The following is a 25529-nucleotide window of genomic DNA, read 5'->3' as shown; positions in this document are numbered from 1 at the left end:
GCGCCCGGGCTTACTTGCACCGCAGCATGTGGGATCTTAGTTCCCCCCACCAGGGATCGAACTCCCGTCCCCTGCATTGGAAGGCGGATTCCTAACCACTGGACCACCAGGGAAGTCCCCTACCTTGGCTCTCGTCTTGCTTTGATGATAAAACTCACCTTCAAAATAATAGTAATAATAATAATAATAAAGCTACGCATGCTTTGCCTCCATCATTTCATCGAATCTCACACCTCCCCATTTTCCAGATGAGGACACTGAGGTTGGCTCCCAGACCACCGTTCTCGGCGGCTAAACTCGGTCCATTTCTCACTGGTAATCAAGTGCTCAGGTCTCGTCCGCCAGGGCAGGCTGCTATGGGCTCGTGGCGCCGCCTGGAGGCCTGACGGGGAACAAAGAACCTACAAAATGAGCGTTTGGATTTCTGTTGGTGAGAGTGGACGGGGGAGGCAACGCAGGATCTGTGGACTCCCCAGTTTGCTCTCGGAGAGTCCTGGCTGGCAGTCTGAGATGCGACAGGACCTTGGCCTAGGAGATGGGGGGAGACACATCTCCTAACCTGACGCATTTGAGGGGGACGTGCCCTGGGGGAATCTAAGAGGAGAAGCACGATCCGCCAGGCCCTACCCTGAGGGCTTTCTTTGAGAGGTAACGCCCTGCATTTAAACAAGCAAACAAAACCACGTTTCTGGAGAAACCAACCGCTATGGTCTTGGAGGCCCAAAGCGGGCGGGCCCTGGGGACGTGGCCGACAAAAAAAAAAAAAAAAAAAAAGCCTAACAGTTATTGGCCATATTCCCTTAGGTGCCCGCCCTAGCACCGCCCAGCCACTTTTCCAGACTGAACGAGCTCATTGGCTGAACGAGGAGCGTGCCCTTTGAGCAGGGAGGTTTCATTGGCCGGATTACCGCACCGGCTCTTTGGGGGCGGGACCGAAGAGGGGGCGGGGTTTCTTGCTGTCGGGTCGCGCTCCCAGGTGTTGCAGAGGGTTCTTTAGGCCAGCAGTGAAAATTAGCGTCTGGGGTTAGTCTTGGGGCGGAGGTAGGGACAGGCGTTAGCGGACCCCGCCGTCTTTGCTCTTGCTCGCCCAGCTTTCTAACGCCGAATACAAGCCCGGCCGGCGTCGTCGCGGGCGTGACGTCATCGCGAGGCGTCGAGAGAATCCAGCAGAGGAAGCCTTGACCTCTCTAAGCGTGGGGAGCTGCGCTACAATGCTGCAGCTAGTCCGGGCAGGGGCGCGGGCCTGGCTTCGGCCCAAGGGCTGCCGGGTGAGGCCGGGGACTGAGGGCGGGGTCGGAGGACAAAGGTTGGAGGGTCCGGGGATCGTCTCTCAGTCTTGCTTACCGTTTACAGGGCCTAAAGGCGCTGGCAGAAGAGGCAGTGCAGCCGGCGGAGAAACCAGAACCGGTGGCGAGCGCGGGTGAGGTTGCTGGGGTTGCCCTAGGAGGGGAGGCAACCGGAAACTCTGACCCTTGCTCCTGACCCTTGACCTCCCAATCGCTCCAGGTCATCGGGTGCCCGTGCTGCGCAGGTGCGAGCTCCCGGTACTCGCGCACCGGCGTCCTGTGCAGGCCTGGGTCGAGTCCCTGCGGGGCTACGAGCAGGAGCGCTTGGGTCTGACCGAGCTGCACCCAGACGTTTTCTCCGCGACGCCCAGGTAAGTGGGAGCCGAAATGGTAAACTGGGTGGCAGAGGGACGAGGAGCGGGGATTTAGGAATCAGGATGACCTGGACTCGAGCCTCAGTTTCTCCACCTGTTAGAAGAGAGTGATAAAAAAAAAAAGAGAGAGAATGATGGTTTTTCTTGCTGCAGAGTTGTGTGAAGGTGAGGGCTGAGAGGTAACATCCTCTGAGGGTTAGGGACGCAGAGCTCTGGAACCCGAGTGACTGGATTCAAATCCTGCCTTCCCCCTTGTGCTTCAGTGTTTCTATTCTGTCAAACCTCAAACGATTAAATGAGATCATTCTAGCCCATAATATGGTCTGTAGAAATGTTGGTTATTGTTGCTGTTATTGGTTTTTGCAAAAATGAGCACTAACAGTGGTTAAGTCCTTACTGTGTGCCTGTGACAGTCTATTTGCATTTTATTTTATTTTATTTTTGGCCACGTGGCTTGCAGGATCTTAGTTCCCCAACCAGGGATTGAACCTCAGCCCTCAGCAGTGAAAGCACAGAGTCCTAACCACTGGACTGCCAGGGAATTCCCTTTTTTTGTTGGGGGGGGGAGCGTATTTGCATTTAAAAAATATATATTTATTTAGCTGCGTCAGGTCTTAGTTGCCGCACGCAGGATCTTGGTTGCCGCGTGGGGGGGTTTTGTTGCAGCATGCAGGATCCTTAGCTGCGGCATGCGGAACCTTTTTAGTTGTAGCATGTGAGATCTAGTTCCCTGACCAGGGATCAAACCTGGGCCCCCTGCATTGGGATCGGAGAGTCTTAGCCACTGGACCACCAGGGAAGTCACCCTACTTGCAGTTTAGTTAACTAGATCCTCATAGCAACCCTAGGAATGGATTCTATTATTCTTATTTCGTTGGTAAGGAAACTGAGCACAGACAAGTTAAGAAATTTGCCCAAGGTCACACAGCTTATAAACTTTAGAGCCAGATCTCAACCCTATATGGGCCAACTCCCAGGACCAAGTTTTCGCTTGCCAAGGTGTGTGATGTCTCTTACGTGTATGTGTCTGGCACATAAGTGCTATTAATCGATTACTGTTACTTATTTGTGTGGTTTGCTCTCTGTCTTTACAGAGTCCCAGTCTGCTAGAGGGTGATAAAAACGACATATTTTGTTTATTCTGTAAATACTTATGAAGCACTTACTATGTGCCGGATTCCATCCTAGGTGTCAGGGATACAGCAGTGAATGAGCACCGAGGTTGCTGATGTTGCTCCCAGTCTAAGCCGGGATCAGCAAACTTTTTCTGTAAAGAGCCAGAGAGTAAATGTTTTTGGCTTTGCAGGCTGTAACGTCTCCATGGCAACTCCTCATCTTTGTTGATGTAGTACAAAAGCATCCATAGACAGTGTGTAAGTGAATGAGCGTGGCTGTGTTCCAGTAAAACATATTTACAAGAACAGGCAGCAGGCCAAATTTGGCCTTACTAGCCATAGTTTGCCAACCCCTGGCAAACCAGCCTGGCAGCACTGTCCAATGCGAGCCATGCATGTAACTGAAATTCTTCCAGTAGCCAAGTTTTCTTTCAAATAGTGAGAAACAAATGAGATTGATTTCAATAATATATTTCGTTTAGCCTGATAAATCTAAAATCTTGTCGTTTCACCATGCGGCACTGGCCACCTTTCAGGGGTGGCCAGACACATGTGGCCAGTGTCTACTGTATGGAGCAGCACAGGGGTAGAGAGGCAAACCAGTCTGTAAAGAAGTGGCAGTAAGGAAGTCGTAATGGTAGGAAAGGAGTAAGGTAAAGTCCTCTTTAGCAAGGGGACTCCTCCTGGAGATACCATTTGGGCTAAGACTGGTAGGCAGAAAAGGAACCAGCCAGGGGAAGAGCATTTCAGGCAGAGGGAACGGCAAGTGCAGAGGCTTGGAGGCTGGACTCCATAGAACGGACACAGAGTGGAGCTGGAGGTGGTGCAAGATGGGCTCAGAGAGGGACCGGGGCAGGTCACACAGGGCCCTGGAAGTGGATGGGGACGAGCCGGAGGTTTTTTTCTTGTTGTTTGTTTGTTTGTTTTGCGGTACTCGGGCCTCTCACTGTTGTGGCCTCTCCCGTTGCGGAGCACAGGCTCCGGACGCGCAGGCTTAGCGGCCATGGCTCACAGGCCCAGCCGCTCTGCGGCATGTGGGATCTCCCCGGACCAGGGCACAAACCCATGTCCCCTGCATCAGCAGGCGGACTCCCAACCACTGTGCCACCAGGGAAGCCCCAGAGTTTTCATCTAGTCGGGCGGAGAGGGTTTTAAGTGGAAGTGGGCCTGTCATGTCTCCTTCCTCCACAGGCTGGATATCCTGCACCAGGTTGCCATCTGGCAGAAGAACTTCAAGAGAATTGTGAGTGCCCTGAGTGGGGCGGGGGTAGGGGGGCAGAGGATGCCCCTGCTGTGTCTTCTCTGGACTGTGGGGCTCAGGCCCCATCTTCTCTCTCCTGACCCATTCACCGATGGGCCATTTGCCAGGCATTTTGTGAACTGCCATTGTACCCTGGGCATTGTGCTGGGGGACAAGACAGGCAAGGTCCCTGTCCTTTTGAAGCTCCCAGTCTAGCTGGTGAGGAGAACATGAATCAAGTAGTCATGCCTGTAAATGTATAATTAGGGAAGTTGTCTCAGAGAAAGGGGCGTTTAACCTCAGGTGTGTGACAGGCGCTAACCATGTGAAGCGGGCAGTGGGGCTGGGGTGGAGGGCGTCGGAGCAACACAGGCAAAGCCTCTGTGGCAGGGATCAGAAGGGGCCCAGTGTGGCCATGGAGGTCAACAGGGGCAACGTGAGGTGTTTGGATCTTACGCCAAGAGCGCTGATGATGCTGTTATCAATCAGAGTCCCCGCCTTGCATCCGCCCACCTCAAGTCTGGCGAGTCCTCCCTGGCTCGCCGTGGCCCTGGAAGTGAAGTCGTCAGCCTGGCATTGGAAGCCTTGCATGATCCTCTAACCCGCATCGCTCCCTGATTCTCCCTAACCCCCGCGTCTTTCTCCACGCCCCACCTTCCTTTTATTTATTGATTTATTTTTATTATTATTTTTTTTTTGCGGTACGCGGGCCTCTCACTGTTGTGGCCTCTCCTGTTGTGGAGCACAGGCTCCGGACGTGCAGGCTCAGCGGCCATGGCTCACGGGCCCAGCCGCTCCGCGGCACGTGGGATCCTCCCGGACCGGGGCACGAACCCGTGTCCCCTGCATCGGCAGGCGGACTCTCAACCACCGTGCCACCAGGGAAGCCCTCCTTTTATTTTTTTATTTAATTTTACTTATTTATTTATGGCCACGTGTCTTGCAGGATCTTAGTTCGCTGACCAGGGATCGAGGGATCGAACCCCTGTGCCGTGCAGTGGAAGCTCAGAGTCCTAACCACTGGACAGCCAGGGAATTCCCCCAGCTTCCTTTTAGTTACAGCTACATGGAAATCATTCAAAAAATACTAAGTACATACTGTGTGTCAGGCAGCAGAGCCCCTGCCTCTCTGAGGCTGACGTTCTGGAGTGCAGGAGGGAACTCCTGATTTATCTCTCCCTTCCTCTCTCCCTCCCAGAGCACTCCGTGCTTGTCCCGATGGAGCCCCAGTCTCTGTGTCTCCTGTCCGGCTCCCCAGCGGCAGGCCAGTCCGCCCAGCTCACTGCTGTGTCCCTGGGCCTGGCACCTTTCGTCTGCAATGGCACCTCCCTTGTGAACCTGACTCTTTCCTCACTCTGCGCCCACAGAGCTATGCCAAGACCAAAACCAGGGCCGAGGTGCGGGGCGGTGGCCGGAAGCCCTGGCCACAGAAAGGCAGTGGGCGTGCCAGGCATGGCAGCATCCGCTCCCCAATCTGGCGAGGAGGTAAGCAGGTCTGCCCACGTGCGGTCAGAGGTTGGAGAGTCCATCCACTTCGCCCCATTTCCCTGCAGCTCTGGCCTTGGCCTCTCATCAGGCCATGGCCACAGCCCCTTTTGCCCCACTTCCCATCTCACCTCTCCTGGCCCACACTTCACACAGCACCCAGAGGGCTCTTCCTAAACCTCCCAGCTCCTGCGGCCTTTGCGTGAAGTCTGAGCCCCTCATCTTGGCCTTCCAGGCCCTGGTGGCTGCAGACCGCACCCCCTTGTCCCTTGCACACCCTCCAAGACCAAACAGAGCTGACTCAGAGGCATCTCCCATTTGTCTGGCCAATCCCTCTCATCCTTCTGATGTGTTTGGGCCATGCCTCCTCCAGGAAGCCCTCCCTGACCCTCTTTGGGTCTCCCCACCCCCTGCAACCCCCTGTGCTGCCTGGTTCCCTCTGGGATCAAGTCTCTGGCTGAATATGAATGGCGTGGGGGCAGGGATCCTGTCCCGCATGTTCCCTGCTGCACTCCCAGCGCCCAGCAGAGGCAGGACACACGGGTAGACCATCCTCACCCCAGGTTTGATGGCTGAAGACACCAAGCCCCAGTGAGGTGAAGTTACCTGTCCCAGGTGATGCCTGATGCAACCTCCCCTCTCCATCCCTACCTGAGGCCCTGCCCTCTCTGCTGGGGTTCTGCCTGGCCGAGGGCAGCCTCCCTCCTGCCTCCCCTGTGCCAGGCACTGGGGCAGATTTCTGACCTCCAAGCCCGGCTGGGGCCTTCCCCTATTCACGTACCTCTGCCCCCACAGGAGGCATTGCCCATGGCCCCCGGGGCCCCACAAGCTACTACTACATGTTGCCCATGAAAGTGCGGGTGCAGGGCCTCAAGGTGGCGCTGACGGTCAAGCTGGCCCAGGTACAGCAGCAGTCCTGCCGGGAGCCACAGGGGTCCTGGGGTGTGGGCTGTGGGTGCAGGGTGGGCTCAGACTGTCCTTTCCTCCCACCAGGACGACCTGCACATCGTGGACTCCCTGGAGCTGCCGACCGCAGACCCCCAGTACCTGATGGAGCTGGCCCGCTACCGCCACTGGGGCGACTCCGTCCTCCTTGTGGACTTGTGAGGGTGCCGGGCAGAGCAGGGGTGGCCGGGGTAGGGGGACGGGGGGGCGGTCCGTCCTCGGCAGGGGCTCACCTCTTGGCCTCTGTTTCAGAGAACACGAGGACATGCCCCAGAACATTGTGGCAGCTGCCTCTGGGTTGAAGACCTTCAACCTAGTCCCTGCTATTGGTGAGCAAAGGGCCCCGCTCTGTCTCCCAGACCCCCAGAGAGTACAGCATGGGCCAGTTCAAATCCTGTATCTGCAACTTGGTCACAGAGTGGCCTTGGGCAGTGACCACCCTCCCCCACCCAACCCTCAGTTTGCCCAGACGGAACATTGGGAGAATGATGTGTTTCTTAAAGAAAACTTCTGAGGGGAATTCCCTGGTGGTCCGGTAGTTAGGACTCCATGCTTTCGCTGCCATGGCCCGGGTTCAATCCCTGGTCCGGGAACTAAGATCCCACCAGCTGCACGGTGCAGCCAAAACACAGAAAACGCTCTGAGGTCACATCTGTCCAAGCTTGGGCCACGGTGCCAGGCGTGGAGTGACTTTGAGGGCCCACTGGCTGGCCCCACCCGGCTCCTCACTCGGAGACGCAGGATCAGGGCTGTCCTGAGTACGTCACACCAGTGGCTGCGGTGACTAATCCCCAGGGCTCTCTCCTGGTCTTCTGACTGTGTGCCCGGCTGCCTCCTGGACAGCGGCACGTGGGCTCTGCTAGTCATCCTGGCACACGAGACCTTCCTCCCAGCAGCTCCGGCCCCAAACCACACTGTCCCCCTCCACTCCGGTCTGTTAGCTCACCCTGTCAGCGCTGTCTCCAAACATATCCAGAATCCCACCGCCTCTCACCGCCCTGGGCCAGCTCCCACCATCTGCCTGGACTGCCACAGTTAGGGCACAGTGGCCTGTGCCCTGGTCCCAGGCTCCTGCTGACCGACTCCTCCCCACAGTCTGTCCTGCACTCCCGTCCCCCCCCCCCATCCCCCGCTCCCACTACGGCCACCAGAGGGCGCCTCAGCACCTGAGTCAGGTCCTGTCCCTCCTCTGCCCACCACCCTCCAGGGCTCCCTCGTCACTCAGGGTAAAAGCCCAAGTCTTCCCCGGAGGACCACAGACCCTGCATGCCCTGCCCTGCCCTCCCCTTCCTTCCCCTCATCACTCGCTGCAGCCCCATGGGCCTCCCTCAGTACTTTGTGTTTGTTTATCTGCTCTGTTTACCGTCAGCCTCCCGCACTGGGGTGTGAGGTGGGAACCGTGCCCAAGCGCAGGGCAGAGTTGGGTACTTAGGATGCTCTCGGTTGGAAGTTGACGAGCTAAGGGCAGTCTCTTGCCCAGGGTCTCGCTGGGGGTGAGCGACTGAGCCAGGGTTTGAACCCAGGCTACGGGGCTCGGGACCCTACACCAGACCCTGGTGTTTCTGTTGGGGGCAGGGGGGACCCGCCCTGACTGTGCCTCCACCCCGCCCCCCAGGCCTGAACGTGCACAGCATGCTCAAGCACCAGACCCTGGTCCTGACCCTGCCGACCGTCGCCTTGCTGGAGGAGAAGCTGCTCTGGCACGACTCGCGCCACACGCCCCTCTACCCCTTCCGCCTGCCCTACCGCGATTTCCCCTGAGCCCCACGCGGCACCCCCAGGGCCCATCGGCCACCCTCCTTCCTGCTCCGAGCCCGGCCGAGCCCCCGGTGGGCTTGGGAGCCTCCCGCTCACCCTGCAAGGGCGGCCAGAACCCCTCATCCCGGTGGGAAGCTGAGGCCACTCACAGAGCAGCCAAGCAGGCATCACTACCGGGAAGGGGCCGCCGACAGGAGCTTGGGGCAGCTCCTGCCCCGAGTCTCTTTTGTGTAAGATAAATTTTACTTTTTAATCAAAGAGGAGAAACAGAACAACAGCTCATTGCCGTTTTGTGAATAATTCCATTTGGCGAGTTAGGCTCTTTCCCCGGTGCGCGGCACCGCTGGGTACCCGGCTGCCTCAAGGCACTGTTCATAGAAATGACCCACCATCAACTTTTCTGGGGTGAGTCAGCCTCGGAGCACGCAGAGAACCAGCCATCGCTAGGAACCCACTGATGGTGCCTCCCAATCCCAAGCACTCTCACCGAGCGCTTGCATCCCTGACGGGGCTTGTGGTCCCATTTATTATGGTCCTTCAGTCCAAGTGTGGACCTGATTCCCCAAGTGGGTGCAGTGTGGAGACCTGAGCTTTCATCACAGTGATTTTCCCTAAGCACAGAGTCAGTATCAACGTGGTCAATAAATGAGTGAATAAACATTTTTTAAAAACACCAAACCGGTATCCTGATCCTTGAGTCTGCTGGTGTTATTTGCCCCCCACAAGTTGTTGTTGTTGCTAATTGTCACAATACAGACTATAAAGTAACGAGGTCAGTTTCTTTAAACTCAGCCTGGGGCTTCCTTGGTGGTGCAGCGGTTAGGAATCTGGCAGCCAATGCAGGGGACACAGGTTTGAGCCCTGTTCCGGGAAGATCCCACATGCCGCGGAGCAACAAAGCCCATTCACGACAGCTACTGAGCCTGCGCTCTAGAGCCTGTGAGCCACAACTACTGAGCCCACGTGCCAGAACTACTGAAGCCCATGCACCTAGAGCCCATGCTCCGCAACAAGAGAAGCCACCGCAACGAGAAGCCCGCGCACCGCAACGAAGAGTAGCCCCCGCTTGCAGCAACTAGAGAAAGCCCGCATGCAGCAACAAAGACCAAACGCAGCCAAAAATATAATTTATTTTAAAAATATTAAAAAATAAAACAGTATGAATGCAAAAAAAAAGCCAGAACTGCCATCTGGCGTGCAGGCCCAACCAGGCGGCCGCAGTGACCCATCGACTGGGCTGCTCCTCGCTGAAAACATCTCTGGAATGCTTCTTGGGAGTGCCTTGAGAGCTTACAACACGTTCTTTGAAAGTCCTCAATGAACATAAATTGTGATCCTTAAAGCATCAGATTTGACTGAGTAAAAAAGAAAAAGCTAGGACTTCCCTGGTGGTCCAGTGGGTAAGACTCTGCACTCCCAATGCAGGGGGCCCGGGTTCAATCCCTGGTGGGGAAACTAGGTCCCGCATGCCGTGGTGAAGATCCTGCGTGCGGCAACTAAGACCCGGCACAGCCTAATTAATTAATTAAAAGAAGAAAAAGCTATTTGGAGCCAGTAGTAAGAAGGGGGTGCAGGGACTTCCCTGGTGGCACAGTGGTTAAGAACCCACCTGCCAATGCAGAGGACATGGGTTCGAGCCCTGGTCTGGGAAGATCCCATATGCCACGGAGCAACTAAGCCTGTGCGCCACAACTACTGAGCCTGCGCTCTAGAGCCCATGAGCTACAACTACTGAAGCCCGCGCGCCTAGAGCCCGTGCTCTGCAACAAGAGAAGCCACCGTAATGAGAAGTCCGTGCACTGCAACGAAGAGTAGCCTCCGCTCGCCACAACTAGAGAAAGCCCGCATGCAGCAACGAAGACTCAATGCAGCCTAAATAAATAAAATTTATTTTTTTAAAAAAAGAAGGAGGGGTGCAGAGGCTGGTTGGGAAATGCTGGGCTAAACCCAAACCATTACCTACCTCTCCCTGTGCCTCTCACCAGCTCCGCAGAGACACCGAGGCCCCAAGTAAGACCCATCTGTTGTCCTGACAGTGCCCAGCCTAGTCGTAGCTATGCGTAGTCAGGCTCAGTCGTCCACATCACAGCCATCAGGAAACAGGGTGAAGGAAGGGGTCAGAACCTGTTGCTGACACTGGGATCCCTCTGCCAGATCGAGGATGGAAAAAGACACCAGAAAAAAACGATCCGGGGTCTAGAATGTGCTAATAATCAGGGCATAGTATGTGTATTAGTTTCCTAGGCTACCTTGACAAAGTACCACAGACTAGGGCTTCAACTACAGAAAAATACCGTCTCATGGTTCTTGGAACCAGAAGACCAAGACCAAGACGTCATTCCTTCAGAGGCTGTGAGGCAGGCTCTGTCCCATCCCCCTCCCCTAGATTCTGGTGGTTTGCTGGCATCCTTGGTATTTCTTGGCCTGATACATCACCCTGATCTCTGCCATCATCCTCAAATGGCATTGTCCCTCTGTGTGTGTCTGTGTTCAAATTTCCCCTTTTTATAAGCGCAACAGTCATGTTGGGTTAGGGCCCACCCTGATGACGTCACGTGAACTTGATCATCTGCAAAGACCCTATTTCTAAATAAGATCACAATCTGGGGGTTAGCACTGGGGAAGAGACGTAGTTGAACCCATGACAGGGTGTAAGGGGAAGGAAGGAACAGGATTGGCCATGAGGACTGTGGAAGTTGGCACATGTGGCTTCATCACATGTCCTCTTTGCTGATGTCTATTTTGAAATTCTGTATAATTTTTTTTTTTTTTTTAGAAAGAGAGAGATGGGTGAAGACATTTCTTCAGAAGAGCTTCAGACGTGCTACCTGCACATCCATCCCTGGTCGGGGAAATAAGATCCCACATGCTGCGCGGAACGGCCAAAACAAAACAAAAAGCCCTATCACACCCTCTTGGGACATGCGTTAACCCAGAGCCTAGAGAGGAAGGTGACTTCACAGCCTCTGGAAAATATCCCTGAAGGCAGGACACCAAAGACTCAGGCTGACCCTGGCTTAAGAAAGTTCGAGTGAGTCAACAGGGCTGGGATCTGACTCCCAGGAGATCCAGGGGCGAGAGGCAGGCGGTTCTCATGGTGGAGTCAGGGTGTCTGCTTCTTGGTGGTCAGCATGGAGGCCCACCAGGAGAAATAAGAGGGTAGGATCAGACCCCAAGGGCTGAGGGAAGAGCCACAACCCATATCAAAGATGCCTCCATGCCAGCGAAGGGGTCTCCAGGAAGAGGAGGCCTCAAAGAGCCCCCTCAGAACACTTTAACACGCTGCTGGGGTACCCAAAAGGGCAAAGCCACCAGCCATGGAGGAAACGCCCTGTCCCCTCCTCCTTGCACCTGGCTGGGCAGGAGGGACCCACAGGCTGGTGAGAGGAGGTGAGGGGGACAGAAAGAGGGTCAACAGCAGGGGGACTAGGCCCTTCTTCTCTACCAAGGCTTCCAGCCTGGAGAAGCCTCACCTGGGGCTCCCATCCAACACCAAGTTCCGAGATTTGAACGTGATGCTGATCGGGACCTGAGTCCGGGGCAGGATTCTCAGCCAGGGGCAAGGCAGAGTCCACCACAGAATAAACTTTCAAAGAGCGGAAGGAGAAGCCAAGTTATGTTTTGTTTGTTTGTTTGTTTTTGTTTTTTCTGCGGTACGCGGGCCTCTCACTGTTGTGGCCTCTCCGGTTGCAGAGCACAGGCTCCGGACGCGCAGGCTCAGCGGCCATGGCCCATGGGCCCAGCCACTCCGTGGCATGTGGGATCTTCCCGGACTGGGGCACGAACCCGTGTCCCCTGCATCGGCAGGCGGACTCTCAACCACTGCACCACCAAGGAAGCCCCCAAGTTATATTTTGATCAACATCCAAACGGCATGCATTTTTGCTTTACACCCTGGGGCTCTGATGAGGAACCGTGATGCTAGAATGAACTAACCTGTGGGAACAGAGGAGGAAGTCTGTATTTCTGCCTAGGAAGTTTGAGGGGGGATTCTCAGAGCTGAGTCCTATGGAAACAGACAACTTGTAACTCCTGTTATCTGTTCTCACTGCACATGAATGGTCTTACTGAAATCTCGGGACTTCCCTGGTGAGGCAGCAGATAAGACTCTGCCCTCCCAGTGCAGGGGGCCCGGGTTCGACCTGTGGTCGGGGAACTAGATCCCACATGCAAGCCACAACTAAGAGTTCACATGCCATAACTAAGGAGCCCGCGAGCCACAACTAAGGAGCCCACCTGATGCAACTAAGAACTGGCGCAACCAAAGTAAATAAAAAAAGAAGAAAAATCTTAGACCCACCCTTTGAGGGATGCATTACCATCCCTTTCTACAGCTGAGGCCATCTAGGTACCACCAGGGGAAGTGGCTTGCTCAAGGTCACAGCTGGTGGCAGGTGCACTTTGGCCACATCCCCTCGGTACTTGCTGGTCCGTGCACACCCCCAGTTGCCTTTGCTGCAGGACTGTGCTTGGCTTATCCACTGGACAGATCAGAAGGACTGGGGAACCACAGTGAGATACCACTTCCCACCCATTAGGATGGCAATCACCATAATAATAAAACAAAATAAATATTGGCAAGGATGTGGAGAAATTGCAAACCTGAAACCCTTGTACATTGCTGGTGGGAATGTATTGATAAAATGGTGCAGCTGCCATGGAAAACAGTCTGACAATTCCTCAAAAAGTTGAACATGGAATTACCATGGGACTCAACAATTCCACTCCAAGGTATATACCCAAAAGAAATGAAAGCATGTTCATACAACAACTTGTACCTGAATGCTCATGGCAGCATTATTCATAAGAGCCAAAATGTGGAAACAACCCAAATGTCTATCCATTGATGAATGGGTAAACAAACTGATATAGCCTTACAATGGAATATTACTCAGACGATGGCCTGAACAGTATGGCGGTTCCTCAGAAAATTAAAAATAGAACTACCTATAACATTATAAATCAACTATATTTCAATAAAAATTTTTAAAAAATAAAAATAGAACTACCATATGATCCAGGAATTCCACTTCTGGGTATTTATCTGAAGGAAACAAAGTTGTTCTCTTGAAAAGACATCTGGGAATTCCCTGGCGGTCCAGTGGACTTGGCACTCTCTCTGCAGGGGCCAGGTTCAATTCTTTGTGCTCCTAGCCCTGTTACAACCTGGTAGATGAAATCCTCTGGTAACCTCTTGTAAAAGCAGTAGGAAGGGAATTCTGGGCTGGAGGAACAGCATGTGCAGAATGTTCAGAGAATAAGAGAAGTTCATTCATTCAACACATATGTATTGACCATCTGCCTATAATGACCAGACATTGATTCAGATGCTGGAGCTGAGAGGGTCCCTGGCCTTCTGGAGCTCACGCAAATGAACGTGACACAGGTCAATCAAAAGAATTTCAGCAAGTGAATGAAGTTTCAGTAATGAAACCATTAGAGCAAGTGACAGGGAACGTTTAGGGTGTGGCCCAGGATGGAAGGAGTCAGGGAGTCAGGGAGCGTCCGGGAAAGCTTTTAGGAAGAGGCTCAGGCCACTAAGAAAGGGCTGGCCATATCAGGGACGAGAAGAGCATTCCAGGTCAAGGGAACTGCAAGGTGGTCACGCCAGACCTCAGAATGAGGGGCGAGCAGGCATGATGCCATGGAGTGGGGTTTGGGTATTTCTGCCCTGGGTCCACAGCCTCTGGTCTGCAGTGGGGCTATTCCCTGACCTTCTTGAGACTGCCTGGCACCCTGGAGGAAGCCCTGCCCTTCCTGGTAGCTGCAGCAAAGGGATGGGGAACATCTGCTTCCCTTTCTTTCAAGAAAGCACAAAGGGAACATAGACTAGGGGGTGCGTGCTTCTTCTGCCAAACTGCCCCCTATTATCACCCCATTCTCATCTCAGGAAATGGCCCTCCACCCTCCTAGGACCTCAGAGCAAGACCAAGGAGTTGACCTTGACTCTGCCTGCCCCCCCATCCCAGCAAACACAGTTGGACCTGCTGCCAAAATAAATGCCAAATTGGACCGTATTTCCCCAGTGCCATTGCCCACTCCAGGCTCCATCATTGCTCCCCCGCACTGGAGCAGTCACCTCCTCTCCCGTCTCCTGGCTTCCTTCTACCCTGTCCTCCCCACTACCTGACTCTAGCTCCTGCTGTCTTAGGAGGGTGCCTGTAAAGGCCTGCGTCAGGGCGTGTCCCTGCTCTGCTCAGACCCCTCCATGGCTCCCACCTCACTGAGAGGAAAGGCCAAGGTTCTCCCCAGGCCATGCTCTACCCCATTCCCTCCTTCCCTCCTCTCCTCCAATCCTCTCCCTCCCTTACTGCATTCCAGCAACACTAGCCTCCTGGCTGTTCCTTAAGGCAGCTCCTTCCTACCTCAGGGCCTTGGCACATTCAGTGCTCTCTGCTTGGTACATTCCTTCCCTGATATTGTCAGGACTCTCTGCTCTTTGCTCAAATGTCACCTTCTCAGTCTTTCCCAGAATACTCTATTTAAAGGTTTATTAACCTTCACATTTCCTATTCCCTTCCCTGCTTTACTCTCTCTTAGCACTAATCACAAGCTATGTCTCCATATAGCTTATTTTTGTTTCTGTCGTCCGGACTAAGACGATCTCTGCATGATGGTAGGGATTTTGGTCTATTCTGTTCATTGCTGCGTCCCCAGCACCTGGAACGATGCCTGGCACACAGCAGGCTCTCAATCGACGCTGCGTAGCAAGTGTTGAGAGACAGAAGGAAGAAGCACGATTTTACCGCTGTAAGGGGGACCAGAGCCGCGCGGGGGAGCTCGCCGCCCGCGCACTTGGGACAGAGGCCAAAGTAAGCAGTGATTCGAACCTGGTAAAAATCCTCCGGAAAATGACCCCCCGGCGGAGGATTTTCCCAGACCCTCCCAGGGACGTCCCCGGCCCCCGCTCTGCGCCTTTGCCCAGTGCGTTTGGGCGGGAATTCAACACCTTCCACACTGCAAGAAGAAAGATCCCCGTGGAAATTCCTTAGGAACAATCGGGGCGGAGCGAGGGACTCTTCCGGCTGGCGAGTAATTCGCAGCCCCTTCCCCGGGAGGAAGGGGTCGAGCGTCCTTGAAGCCCCCTCCCTTCCCCGTCTGCTGCGCGACCTCCTTGGCCCTTCTGAGGTCTCCCTGGCGACGCGGCGCGCGCGCCACAACAGGAAGCCTTAGGCGGCTGGGTTCTGTGCTCGGAGACTCCAGGATCCCCAGCCCTGACGTGGTGGATGCCGAGTCTTGGGCGGTCACACGCGCAGGCGTGGCTTGGGGGGAGGCGGTGGCGTGGGACGGCCTATAGACGCGGCGCGGGACCTCACAATGTTCCCCAAACACCCTAATGGAACAAGCCGGGGCAAACACCCGTACAGATTTAGTGCTGGCGCCCGCGATTCGAGTTACGGGAGCTGCGAGCAGAGGACAGGGGTTTGAGCGCCCCCTCTCCCCGCCCCATTCCGGGGCCTGGGAGCTGCCTCAGTTTCCCTGCAGAAGGCAAGCATTCGAGCGCCCCCTCTCTCCTCCCCCGTCAAGGTCTGCGGCCTCAGTTTCCCCGCGGAGCCTGGGGACTGCAACGGAGGGGCTCGGCACGTCAGGACCACGCGCCTTCCTTCCTTTTTCTGGAAGCTGTAAAGACGCCCCCGCGCTGGTGGCCGAAAGGGGAAGCGAGGCCGCGGGGGAGTGGGAACCCCCCTCGGTGGGGGACGCGGAGCCCCGGACGTGATGCGCCTTACGTCCTCTCCCTCAGGGTTCACAGAAAGTGCCTGGGCTTTCTGCGGCCGCTTCTCAGAGAATCTCGGTGTCACTGGGCGGGGACATGCCCCTTTGGGGAGGGGCACCCTTGATCGAGAGCGCCCCAGGAAGATTCCTGGGGCCCCACCGAAACGAGGGACCGTCCACTCGGTTAAAGAGGCCTGCTTGCGCTGGGGAGTCAGACTGGAGTTCGAATGACCTCGCAGCTTGGAGCCTCAGTTTACCCCTCAGTTTAGTCCCTACCGTCCAGGGTGGTTGGCAGTATCCAATAAAGCACTGTGTAAACGCGGAATCAGGGGTAGCCGAGCCCGGGGGCGGGACCCCTACCTCCGGGAGCAGTCTCCGGGTTGTTTTCTGGCCGCTGCCGCCAGGCAGCCCTCACTACTTCAATTCGGAAATTCCGGTGCGAGAGCGGCCCGCGAGAGGGTACAACCCTGCTCGGCCCCGGCACCCTCTCAATCCGGAAATGCCAGAGCCCTCGTTCCGGAGAGGAAAGCGCGAGGTTTCCGGGAAGGCAGCACCGCCCCCTCGGCCCCCCTTGGCTGGCCGCTATAAAAGGACCCACAAGGTCCTCAGCTCCACAGTCCGCGCCCACGCCTCTGCGCCACCTCGTCCGCCCTGCCTCCGCCTGCGATGGTTCCCGGCGCTGCCCATCCCGCGCTGCTTGCGCTCCTGGCCCTGCTCGGGGCTCTGCTCCCAGGTGATCAGGGGTGGGGGGGCTGCCGTCGGGCTAGCTCTTGGGATCTGGGCTGCGCCCTGGGAGCGGTAGGAGGACCGGCTCCCCACCGGCTGGGGACACTGGTACTTAGGTAGCTGTTTATGGGAAGTTGGGGCTAGAGCCATCGATTGAAAGTCAACAGCCATGGGTTCAAATCCAGACCCTACATCATGGCTTGCTGTGTGCCTTCGGACTATGGGCTGCCTCTCCCAGAGGAGCTTCACTTTTTCAGTTGTAAAATGGAGAAGTTAATAGTGTTCACATCCCAGCGGTTGTGTCCTGGCCCCAGAAGGTGGTCAGACCGTGTAGAGATGTGGCCCCGTGCCAAGCTTAGGTAGACTGGGACCCCCCCCCCCCACACACACACACACACGCACAGACATTCTGTTCCTCATCCCGTGCCCTTGGGGGAAGTCCAGGACTCTGCTCAGGGGAATTCCAGGGCTGACTTGCCAAGGGAGCAGAGGCTAAGGAATGGGATGCCCCAGCAGCCCTTCATCAACTCCAGCTAGAAGGAGGGAGGGGAGAAGGCGGACAGTTGGTCTCAAATGATGGTCAGTGTCGGGAAGCAGGAGAGTGAAAAATTCATGAGCAGACCACACCGTGGTTACCAGCTCAATGAAGCGTTCTAATCCGGACTCTAATCTGGACTCTACCACTTTCTGGCTGAGTGACCTCCCTTCAGGTCTCACCATTTCCCTCTGTGAAATGGAAGCGACCCCAGAATCACCCTTGAGAATTCATGGAGCTGCTGTTTCCGCCCACCTCCATCCCAGATGGAGTAGACCCAAAGCTGAAGGCAGAGGTCTTTGGCGGGGTGGGGGGCAGCTTTCAGATGGGTGGGCTCAGACAGACTTTGCTTTTTAGCTTTGGAGGTACCACAGTCTGCGGGAGCTAATCCCAACAAGCCCCCTCCTTCTTACCTGCAGCCACATGCTACCTGCCCTGTGCTAGGAGTTACTTGCATCAGCAGGGGTTGGGGTGACTATATTCACCCACTTTACAGATGGGGAAAATGAGGTCCTGAGAGGGGAAACCAGTTGTCCAAGTGGGTAAGGAACCAGCCTGACTGGAACCCCTTTATCCCTGGAGGACTGACTCCCTCCACCTGACCTCTTGCGGGGGGGGGGGGAAGAACACTGACTTCATGCCCCTCTTTTGCTAAAATCCTCCATGGCTGCCCATTGTCCTCGCAATGAAGAACACTTCCTTGGCGTGGCTTAACACTGCTTTGCATGATCTTCCTGACCCCATTTCCCCCCAACTCATCCCTGTGACTCTGCTCCAGCCACCCTGCCTCAGGACCTTTGCACTTGCTGCTCCTTTTCCTGGAACTCATTTCCCTTTTCTCTCGATGGCCAGCCCCCGCTCATCATCCAGATCTCTGCTCACACACTACCCTGTCACCAAGGCACTGTCTGTTCTATCATCCCATTTTGTTTTTGCCAAAGCTCTTGTCAGCATCAGTTATTAATTATGTTGTGTGCTCGTGAATTTTTCTGTCTCCCACGCTGAAAGCAGAGTTTTGTCTTGTTCAAGGCTGTGTCCGCAGCACCCAGAACAGGCTGGATGCTGTAATGTTAATGAGCCCGATTTGTCATGTCTGACCCCTCCACATCTTTTGGTTCCAGGGCCTGGAGGTGCCCAAACGTCAGTGCATCCTCAAAAAGCCATCACATCCCGAGGAGCCTCCATAACGGTGAACTGCAGTACCTCCTGTGACCAACACACAATGTTGGGCCTAGAGACTCAGCTGGCTAAGAGGGAAGTAGACCATGGGAACAACTGGAAGGTTTTTGAACTGAGTGACGTGCAAAAAGACAGCTTTCCAATATGCTACTCGAGCTGTCTCGGTAACCAGTCATCAGCTTTGATGAACCTCACCGTATACTGTGAGTGGCTGGGCCCAGGGGCTGGACTAGGCAGCCTGGGTTGGGGAGGTGGACGAGGGAGTCCCCAGCAGGTTGGAACAGCCTTTGTTACTTGGGGGTGGGGGCGGGTAGGGTCTCACTGAAGGGCAAGGGGGCCCATCTTCTGAAAGTCTCATTGTCATCTAGAACCCTTCCTTGATCTTCCTTGGGGGTGACTTCCAAGTATGGACTCAGTCCTCAAAATGTCACATGTCTGGGTCCTTTGACACAGAAAACCCACTACTGGGAATTGGGCCTATAGGTGTCCCCACCCACCAGGGTACTGAGGGAGTGTGGGGCTATTCACTGTGGCTTGATCTGAAAGGGTAAAAGTTTGCAAGGCACTCAAATGTAGAGGGCTGGGGAGAGAAACTGTGGTTCAGTCATCCCGTGGAATAGTATGCAACCGTGTAAAAGAATGAGACAGGTGCTCCAAGATGTATTGTCAAGTTCAAAAGTAAGGTATGCCCAGAATGAGTGGCATGCCACCCACAGTGTTAGGGAGCCATGGGCTCGGGGTTAGGGAGGCTGTGTTTCTGCGTTAAAGGGCCCAGAAAGGAAATACAACAAATGACAATATAGCTGGCTGTGAGGAGAGAAGGTGCAGGGCTCTGGGAGAGCACAGGGAGCAAGTTTTCTCCATGTGCCTTTTTTTTACTTTGGGCATTTTGAAGTGTGACAGTGAGTTAGCATGACTGTAAGCAATACATAGGTAAATGAAATTCAAATGAAAACAAAACAAAATAAAAAAGGAAGAAAGAAAGAGAACTGGCCAACTGGCCTTGGGATCAGACAGCCTTGGGTTCTAGTCCCAGCATGGGCCTTACTAACTGGGTGACTCTGATGTGGGGAGCGGGGGAGGGGGGAATACGTGGCTTCCTGGTTGCTTTTCACATGAGACCTCCTCGGAAGGGTCTAATGATGCAGTGAGGCCTGGAGGACATTCCGCCTTCACAGGGCCTGCGTAAAAGAAGCTTTGGGGCAAACATCAGCTTTGTTTCTGATTTGGAGGATGTCTGAGCAGCTGCTGGCCAAGTGAGGGAAGTCCCCAAACATTCCCGGTGGCCTCTGAAAACCCCCAGAAAACCTTTTCACAGGACCTTCTGCATCTCACCCTGAGAGTTGAAAGCCCAGTCCTCCAGGTTTGAGTCCTGGCCCTGATATATTTCTCCCTCTTCGGGTGCCAGACTTTGCCTTAGTTTTCACCTCTGTGAAATGGAACAGACGGCTGCACACAGTAGCAAGGGGTCACCTAGGACAGACTCGAGCTTGGTCCTGCCCCACTGCCGGTGTAAAGATGAGGGAGCATCTCTGGGTGGCTGAGCTTTGTCTAGAAAGAGTTGTAATTCCTGCAGGAAGTGACCCCTAACTGGGCCTTGAAGGATGCGTAGGAGTTGGTAAAGACAGGCATTCTAGACAGAGGGAATAGCCTGGGCAAAGATTTGGAGTGGGGAAACATGCTGACCTGGGGTTGGGGAGGCAAGAGGGATTGAATATCAACAGATCGGTGTGGCTGGAGCTGAGTTTGGCAGGACTTTGAATGCCAGGCCGAGGAGCTGAGACTTTCTTCTTAGGGTGACAGGGAGCCATGGAGGGTGTGTGAGCAGGCCAGGGATCCAGAGCAGAGGGCTGACCTTACAGGAAGCCAGAGAGCAGCTGCCCATGGACCCAGTCCAGGTCGTGCATGTTGACCGCAGTTTCGCATACGAGAAGGGAGGGGCAGACAAATATTTGAAGAGTGGAGTGACCAGGACTTAGTGAGGGACTAAAGATGGGAAGTCAAGGAGAGGTACAGGCAGAACAGGCCTCCTCCCCCAGTCTGGCCTTCAGGGCAAGGATCTGGGCTCCAAGATGTGAGTTCCATTTGGAGGCTGTGGTTTGAGAGGGCCGCCAGCTCTGCAAGTTGGAGTTTGCAACAGATGGTCAGAAGTAAGAGTTGGACGTCTGAGGGTTTTCTCAACCTTTTTTTTTTTTTTTAACAGCTGTTAGCATACACTGCAATGAAGTTTGGAGTATTTATAGTGTTGTAGAAGTCTAGTTTAAGAACATATCTCTCACCTTAAAAAGTAACCACACACAAAAAAATTCAGATGTGGAAAACACAATATATTGGCTTCAAAATTTTTAAAAAGGCAAAATTAAAATGAATAAACATTTAATCAAAAGTCAAAAAAAAAGTAACCTCATGCCCATGTACAGTCACTCTCAACTTCTGAAGTGGATTAATAATAGTCCTAATAATAATAATAACGATAATAATAGTCCTACCTTCATTAGCCCCAGGTTACAGCTTAGAAAACTGAGGCATTTCTGTAGCCCCGAGGGCTGGGACTGTTCCAGTGTGCAAAGTCACTCCCCCACAGGCCATAACAAAGAACCAGCAGAGCCAGGAATCAACTCCAGGCTCCTGACATTTTAACATCACTGCTTTTTTTTTTTTCCCCCCCTTAGGTTGGAAAAGGAAAGGTTGCTTTATTCAGGAGGTTGGCAACCTGGGGAGAAGGTGGACTCATGTCCAAAAATCAACTCCCAACATCACTACTGTTTAAGTGACATTTCAGGGCCTCTTGAGAAGGGACTGAAAGTGGGAGGCTTCAAGACCCCTCCCTAGGGAGCCTGGGGTCGGGGAGTGAGTCTCAGCTCACCAGGGCTCTGCGGGCAATTTCCACTGGCGATCCAGGCTTGGAATTCTGTTACCTCATGCAGAATGGAGACCCCGGCAACCAAGCTCGCGCGTAGTGTTTTCAGGGGATATTCAGGGTTTCGTTCTGAGGGTCTGTGGGTGGTTCTTAGACTTTTAACATTTCAGGGGATCACACGGTTCATTCGGGAACCCTTGAAAGCAAGCTCCTGAAAGGCCTCGCATCGGTGTGGGTGTCTCAACCTTATTCTTTCTACAAACATAGAGTGCCTAAGGGACTTCTCTGGCGGTCCAGTGGTTAAGACTCTGAGCTTCCACTACCAAGGGCGTGGGTTCGATCCCTGGTCGGGAAGCTAAGATCCCACAAGCCGCGGGGCGTGGCCAAAAAAAAAAAAAAATAGAGTGCGTATCGGGTGTCAAGGATACAACAGGGAACAAAACAGACAAAGATCCCTGGCCTCCTGGGTTCACATTCCATGGCAGGAATAGTGGAAAAGCAAATTAACTGAGTAGATGATCTCTTACCTCAGAGGTGAGGGATGCTATGGAGAAAAATGCTAAGGCCAAAAAAAGGACAAGGAAAAACAGGAGTTTTTTTACAACAACGTCTAGAGACTGGACAGCTTAAATGAACTGTATTCATTTGCCGGGACTCCTGGCAACAAACCTCGAAATTCTTTCCCACTTTTCACTCTCAGATGCTGCAGTGAATAAAAATGTATTCTGCCTCCTTCACAACCACTTGGGAACTTCTCACTGGGTTATCCTGAAGCTCTTAACATTCCTCTCTAGTTTAGGTGGTTTGGGGTGTGTTCTCGGAAGAGCGTGGTGAGACTTCCCGAGCAGGTGTAGCCAGGGCCCCGACGTTCCTGTGCGCGGGCGGCCAGCCAGTTCAAACAACACTCCCCTCCCCTCCAGGGTTCCCGGAACGCGTGGAGCTGGCCCCCCTGCCCCGCTGGCAGCCCGTGGGCGAGAACCTCATCCTGCGCTGCATGGTGTCCGGTGGGGCCCCCCGGGACCACCTCACCGTGGTGCTGCTTCGTGGGGAGGAGGAGCTGGGCCGTCAGCCAGCGGGAGACGGGGAGCCTGCCGAGGTCACAGTCACGGTGCTGGCGAGCAGAGATGACCACGGCGCCAATTTCTCTTGCCGCACGGAGCTGGACCTGCGGTCCCAAGGGCTGGGACTGTTCCAGAACAGCTCGGCCCCCAGGAAGCTCCGAACCTTTGGTGAGGCACTGGGGAGCCAGTAGAGAGGATGGGATGACAGGGGTTTCCTGCTTGGGGTGTGAGGTCTCTGGGAAGGAGAGGCCCCTGGCCGTGGGGGCATTGAGAAGGTGGCAACCTTGATTGCAAAGGTTTCTGGGAAGAGCATCTTCTTGGCCACTGGGGTGGAGTGTTCTGGGATGTGGTGCCTGGACTGCAGGATCCACTGAGAAGGCTGTGACCCAGGGCAAGTGGTACACGTGTCCTGGGACAAGGGTGGCCCAGGCCACAGTCTCCCGGGAAGAGGGTGTTCCAGGTGGGGGAATGAAAATGCCCCGGGAAAGGGCTTCAGGATGTCTGTCTCCTCTCTGTTTACACCCACTGTCTCTCACCAGTCCTACCAACGACCGACCCGCAACTTGCTATGCACCCGGTACTGGAAGTGGGCACACAGTGCCTGGTGAGCTGCACCCTGTATGGACTGTTCCCAGTCTCGGAGGCGGAGGTCCACCTGGCGCTGGGGGACAGGAGGCTGCAAACCACGATCACGTACAATGAATACTCACTCTTGGCCAAAGCCTTGGTCGAGGGAAAGGTGGAGGAAGAAGGCGTCCAGCACTTGACGTGTGCGGTGAATCTGGGAGGGCAGAGCCGGAGGTCTCTGGAGAACGTGACCATCTACAGTAAGTAGAAACCCAGGTGGGGCTTCTGAAGGGGTGGGGCTAATGCCAGGGGCGGGGCTCACTGTGCACCCCACCTCCAGGCTTCCCGGCTCCCAACCTGACCCTGAGCCAGCCCGAGGTCTCGGAATGGACTACGGTGAACGTGGAATGCGAGGCCCAGGCTGGAGCTGTGGTGACACTGAACGGGGCCCCAGCCAGGCCTCCGGGCCCGAGGGCCCAGTTGCAGCTGAATGCCAGCGCCGAGGACAACGGACGCAGCTTCTTCTGCTCTGCTGCCCTGGCGGTGGCTGAGCAGGTGGTACACAAGAACCAGACCCGGGAGCTCCGTGTCCTGTGTGAGTGGGGCTGCTAGACAATGATCCCTTACCTCCAAGGCCCAACCCCTAAGACCCCGAGAACTCCTGCCTCCACCCACTCCCACCCCCACCCTAGTGAGCCCCTTCCCCAGATTCCTACCTAAGTCTTCTTACCTAGACCTAGATGGTGAGTGATGTCCTGGTCCCTGACCCCGTCCCTCATTTTGCTGTGTTTCTTCAGATGGCCCCCGACTGAACGAGAGGGATTGCCTGGGAAACTGGACATGGCAGGAAGGCTCCCAGCAGACCCTGAGGTGCCAGGCCTGGGGGAACCCAACCCCCAAGCTGAACTGTAGCCGGAAAGAGGATGGGGCTTTGCTACCCATTGGCGACCTGAGACCCGTCGAGCGGAAGGTGGCAGGCACCTACCAGTGTCGGGCCACCAGCACTCGCGGTGAGGTTACCCGTGAAGTTGTCATCAATGTGATCTGTAAGTGCTGGAGTTCAGGGCTGGGCAGGGCAGGGGCAGTGAGGGCAGCTCAACCCTCACCGCCCCCTGTGTCCTCCCCACAGACCACCAGAATAACATGGCCGTCGTCATTTCGGTGGCATTTGTGGTCATCTCGGGCACTGTGGGCGCAGCCGTTTACTTCTATAACCGCCAGAGGAAGATCCAGAAATATGAGCTACAGAAGGCCCGGAAGGCCCAGGAAGAGGCTGCCATGAAACTGACCACACCAGCCACGCCGCCCTGAGCCTACCCCCTCCGGACAGGACCTCCTCAGCCCCCAAACTGTGACAAGCAGGGCTGCATCGAACAGTGGTGGACATATGCCATTCAGCTATACCCACCTTCCCAGGGTGCCAGAGGACAGGAGAGAGGCCTCAGTCAGCATACAGACAGCATCTGGGGTCATGGCCCCTGCACACTTATAACCCCCAGGCCTCACACCTGATGTGGAGCCACAGGACTGAGACAAAAGAAGGGGCCAAGGCTCAGGGCATCAATGTGAGGGATGTCAAGGTCTGACCTGGCCGGAGGGTGTATGATGGAGACCCTGACCTCCAGCATGGGGACACCCAACTGGGAAACATTGAAATTCACCCCCTCCTGCGTGTGCTGAGGCCTTACGGTCCTAAGAGAGAAGTGGCCCTGCACAGACACATGCAGCACTGAAACACAAATCCCCACACGTCCTCTGACAGAAGCCAGCACCAGCATTGCTGTCCACAGACTGTTCCCAACTCTTGATGATGACCTATTTATTCATTTGTTCTCTTACTAGCTATTTATTGAGTGCCTTTTATGTGGGCTAGAATGGTAAACAAGAAGAACATTGATTCCCGCCCTCAGGGAGCTCTCAGTCTAATCTCATTCAGGATCGCCAGCTACAGTTGTACTGGTTGTGCACTGCACAAGAGTACCCGGCAAAAAGATTAAGTGGGGCTAGAATTTCCCACTCCACTGGTCAAGCTGCTTTCTCCCAGAAAGGGATTAGTAACGGTGACAAGGTATAGCTGGTGACATGCCCAGAGATGACCCACTGAGCCCTTACACCCCAGCACTGGCACTGACCTCTGATAACCCACCTCTCCACCTATACCCATGTCTGCTAGTGCTCACAATGACACTTGGTGGCATGCCTAAACGTGGGTGTTCACTCCTTGATAGCTAAACCATGGAGTCCCAGGAAACTGTGCCCAACCCCTGTGTGTCCCTGCCTTGTCCTACCTGTTTCCATCTCAGTGGGGCCATGCAAGAACAGAACAGTCTGCAGGTCCAAATTCCTGCAGCGACGAGGGTTCTGCAGGCCGTGGGGAGGAGAGGCCTGGGAGAACCCCCTCCCAACTGCGGAAGCCTCTCCCTTGTGCTAATAAAGCTATTTCATCCTTCTGGCCTTGTGTGAGTTGAGGGGAGGTGTCATGTCCAGCTGGAGCCTTTTCTGGCCTGTCCTCCCATTTCCTGCCCCAAGAGAAGGCTGCCAGTTCAAGGTCCAGCCCTCAGGCTCTAATCCAAATCTGGGGTTTATTAGGGCCTTTTGAGACTTTAGTGAAAATTAAAGATCCCTCTCCAGAAAAACACGATGACATTTGGTTTAGAATGGGGTGGAGAATCCCATTCTTAAGCT

At 54.8% G+C, this 25529-nt stretch overlaps 2 protein-coding genes across 4 annotated transcripts; both read left to right on the top strand.

Annotated features, from left to right (window-relative positions):
- The first annotated feature begins 769 nt into the window (after window positions 1-769).
- MRPL4 (mitochondrial ribosomal protein L4) lies at window positions 770-8866 on the top strand. Of its 3 annotated transcripts, none has more exons than XM_027085225.1 (9): window positions 770-1268; window positions 1363-1420; window positions 1507-1657; window positions 3967-4018; window positions 5383-5500; window positions 6296-6402; window positions 6494-6603; window positions 6698-6774; window positions 8061-8866. In XM_027085225.1, the coding sequence occupies exons 1-9, from the start codon at window positions 1212-1214 to the stop codon at window positions 8204-8206; spliced, it is 876 nt and encodes a 291-aa protein (XP_026941026.1). In that variant the 5' UTR covers window positions 770-1211; the 3' UTR covers window positions 8207-8866. The 3 variants fall into 3 exon arrangements, with proteins under 3 accessions (XP_026941026.1, XP_026941025.1, XP_026941027.1); XM_027085224.1 differs by having other exon boundaries at window positions 771-1268; window positions 1354-1420; XM_027085226.1 differs by lacking the exons at window positions 770-1268; window positions 1363-1420; window positions 1507-1657 and adding an exon at window positions 2366-2659.
- A 7677-nt stretch (window positions 8867-16543) lies between these two features.
- Window positions 16544-25297, top strand: ICAM1 (intercellular adhesion molecule 1). The gene is made up of 7 exons (XM_027085221.1): window positions 16544-16649; window positions 18299-18559; window positions 22137-22445; window positions 22817-23104; window positions 23185-23439; window positions 23642-23890; window positions 23974-25297. Exons 1-7 carry the CDS (start codon window positions 16583-16585, stop codon window positions 24153-24155), a joined length of 1611 nt encoding a protein of 536 aa, XP_026941022.1. The 5' UTR covers window positions 16544-16582; the 3' UTR covers window positions 24156-25297.
- Window positions 25298-25529: the final 232 nt, after the last annotated feature.

The sequence above is a fragment of the Aethalodelphis obliquidens genome, unplaced genomic scaffold (assembly GCF_003676395.1).
Source record: "Aethalodelphis obliquidens isolate GAN/ISIS:26980383/991018 unplaced genomic scaffold, ASM367639v1 scaffold53, whole genome shotgun sequence".
Taxonomy (NCBI): domain Eukaryota; kingdom Metazoa; phylum Chordata; class Mammalia; order Artiodactyla; family Delphinidae; genus Aethalodelphis; species Aethalodelphis obliquidens.
The sequence above is the reverse complement of the archived record's forward strand: the minus strand, read 5'-3'. Positions and strand labels throughout refer to the sequence as shown.